General features: G+C 54.9%; 2 protein-coding genes across 2 annotated transcripts in view; both read right to left on the reverse strand.

The window, feature by feature from the left end:
• LOC103614718 (mas-related G-protein coupled receptor member H-like) overlaps nucleotides 1–2,409 on the reverse strand; it is a 24,197-nt gene that overhangs the window by 4,824 nt on the left and 16,964 nt on the right. The window lies entirely within an intron of this gene.
• The window catches only part of LOC103614720 (proto-oncogene Mas-like), a 16,276-nt gene continuing 15,415 nt past the window's right edge, over nucleotides 1,549–2,409 (reverse strand). The window contains exon 3 of the mRNA XM_017732993.1: nucleotides 1,549–2,409. Coding sequence (XP_017588482.1) covers nucleotides 1,862–2,409 — 548 coding nt within the window. The 3' untranslated portion in view covers nucleotides 1,549–1,861.

Here is a 2,409-nt window from a genome sequence, read left to right on the forward strand (position 1 = left end):
GGACATCATGGACAGCTGGAAAAGGAAGCTCACGTACACCTGGGGCATGATAGGAGAGCAGGACACGTCCTCCAGCAGGAAGAGCAGGGAGGAGGGGAGCGCAAAGAGGAGGAAGAGGAAGTCAGCGACAGCCAGGTCAAAGATGCGGGCGACAGGGCCTTGCAGTGTGAGGAGCCAGAGCACAGCCCCGTTCCCGGCCACCCCACAGAGGCAGATGAGCAGCATGACACTGTGTATGGCCACGTTGGTGACATCTGTCTCACATGGATCATCTCCTTCGGTGGGTGAGGCAGAAGGTGGGAACACGGAGCTCACCTCCATGGATGGACGCTGGGCACGGTGCAGTCATGGGAGAATCGGAAATTGTGACTTTGACTTTGTCAGAGCTCCACTTGCCCGGAGTTATTTTTCTTGGGATTTTTTGCTACAGAGGAAATGGCTTTTGTCAGAAGCTCGACATGAACAGTTTTGCAAATGGCTCCTGATTTCCTTTTGCTTAGAAACAGTCCTTCTCTGCAGAATGTCCCATCCCTTGACTGGCTTCCCTCTCCCGACAGGCTTCTACCGTTCCTCGTTTCTCTTCCTTGAGGGGTCATGGTCCCTCCAGCAGCAGAGGGATGCTGGTGGTGCTGGTGGGACTGGAATGCTGGCAGTGCTGGCTGTGCTGGCTGAGGCAGCTGGGTGCTTGTCAGAATCAACTCCCATTCTGGGAAGAGCTCTGGGATCATTGCCAAAACATCCCACAGGCCCAGAAGAGCACAAGTGAGCCCAGAATTCCCATTTTTGTCATTTCAGTTGAGGCTCACACAGCTCAAGGGAAGGACAGCAATCAGCTGCTTGCAGGCAGGTTATGAGCACTGAGAGCCCACACCAATCCCCTTGATGATGCAATGAAAGCTATTGGAGACCAGATTTGGGGGTTCTGTGATCCCTTTGCAGCCCTTCAGCAGAGCTCATCCTGCTCCTCTTCAGTCTTGGGAGCACCTGTGGTCGTTTTTACCTGATCCCCCACCCCTTTGCCAGCAGGAACACCTTCCACCAGACTAGGTTGATACAAACTCCATCCACCCTGGGCTGGAACACTTGCAGGGATGGGGCTGCCAGAGCATCCCTGGGAACGTGTGCCAGGGCCTCTCCACCCTCACAGGGAAGAGTTTCTTCCTAATATTCCATCTAACCCCGTTCTCTGGCAGCGGGAAGTCATTCCTCCTTGTGCTGTCCTTTCAGGCCCTTGTCCAAAGCACCTCTCCTATTCTTGGAGCCCCTTCAGGCACCGGAATGGGCTCTCAGGTCCCCCTGAAGCCTTCCCTTCTCCAGGCTGAACACCCCCAGCCCAGTGACCGCAGCAAAGCCACAGGGAGGTGGGTGATGCCCCGTGGAGCCCCTGGTGACAGTCACAGGTGTCACCATGCTCCTGGAAGGGTGTGCCTGTGCTGAGGACCACGGCCTCCCCCTCCCCTCGCAGCTGCGCCCTCCGAGCCTGCTGAGGGAGAGGCCAAAGGCAGGGCAGAGGAAGAATTTCTGAGGGCACAAAACCACCAGCAAGGATATCAGTAAAAACCAGATTTAATATGAAGCTACAGCACAACAAAGAACTGTCCGTGTCTGTGTGTTTATTCGCAAGGGTGGCATAAAACCATTGGATGCTTGGCCATCTGCCTCCCAGAGGGAATGGCTGAACGGCATAACACCCATTTTCAAAGTATTTTTCCTAGTGTGGAAACAAACAGCCTGCACCTGTGAGATAGATTACAAAAACAGAGACCACTTTCTCAGCTGGTTAGTGTGAGAAAGGAGACTTTCACAGGCGGCTGTAAAAATAGGAAAATTTCTCTGACACCTCTCTTAGCATCTACATCCCTCAGCAGAGCAGACTGTCCATGGCAGTATGATTGCTGCGGGCCGTGTTTTCCTCTGTCTCCTCAAAGCCCCTCTGGAGGGAGAGCCAGAGGGACCCCACGGAGCAGGGCTTCCAGCACCTCCCAGCCAAGGAGTAGATGAAGGGGTTGATGGTGCTGTGGATGCAGGTGAGCAGGAAAACAAGCTCGGAGGACATAATGGAGTAGCCAAATTTTCGCAGGAAATTCCAGAGGGTGGGGGGGAGAGCGAGGAGGGCAAACACGAGCACAGTGAGGGAGACAACGATGTCCAACCTCTTGTGTTGTTGCTGCTGGGAGCCACACTTGACCTTAATGAAGAGAATTATGCTGGAAATGACCATGGCTGGAATGAAGAGGGAGCTGAGGGTGTACATGCAGATGTGAGCCACCCAGCAGTGCTCGGGCTTATGTGACTGGCACACGGAAATCACTGTGGCCATGAGGGAGGTGGAGAGGGCCCAGAGCAGGGCACACACAACCACCGACAGGCACTGGGGGCGGTGGCAGCGGCAGCGGAGTGGGCAGAGGA

The sequence above is a fragment of the Corvus brachyrhynchos genome, unplaced genomic scaffold, assembly GCF_000691975.1.
Source record: "Corvus brachyrhynchos isolate BGI_N302 unplaced genomic scaffold, ASM69197v1 scaffold315, whole genome shotgun sequence".
Lineage (NCBI taxonomy): Eukaryota > Metazoa > Chordata > Aves > Passeriformes > Corvidae > Corvus > Corvus brachyrhynchos.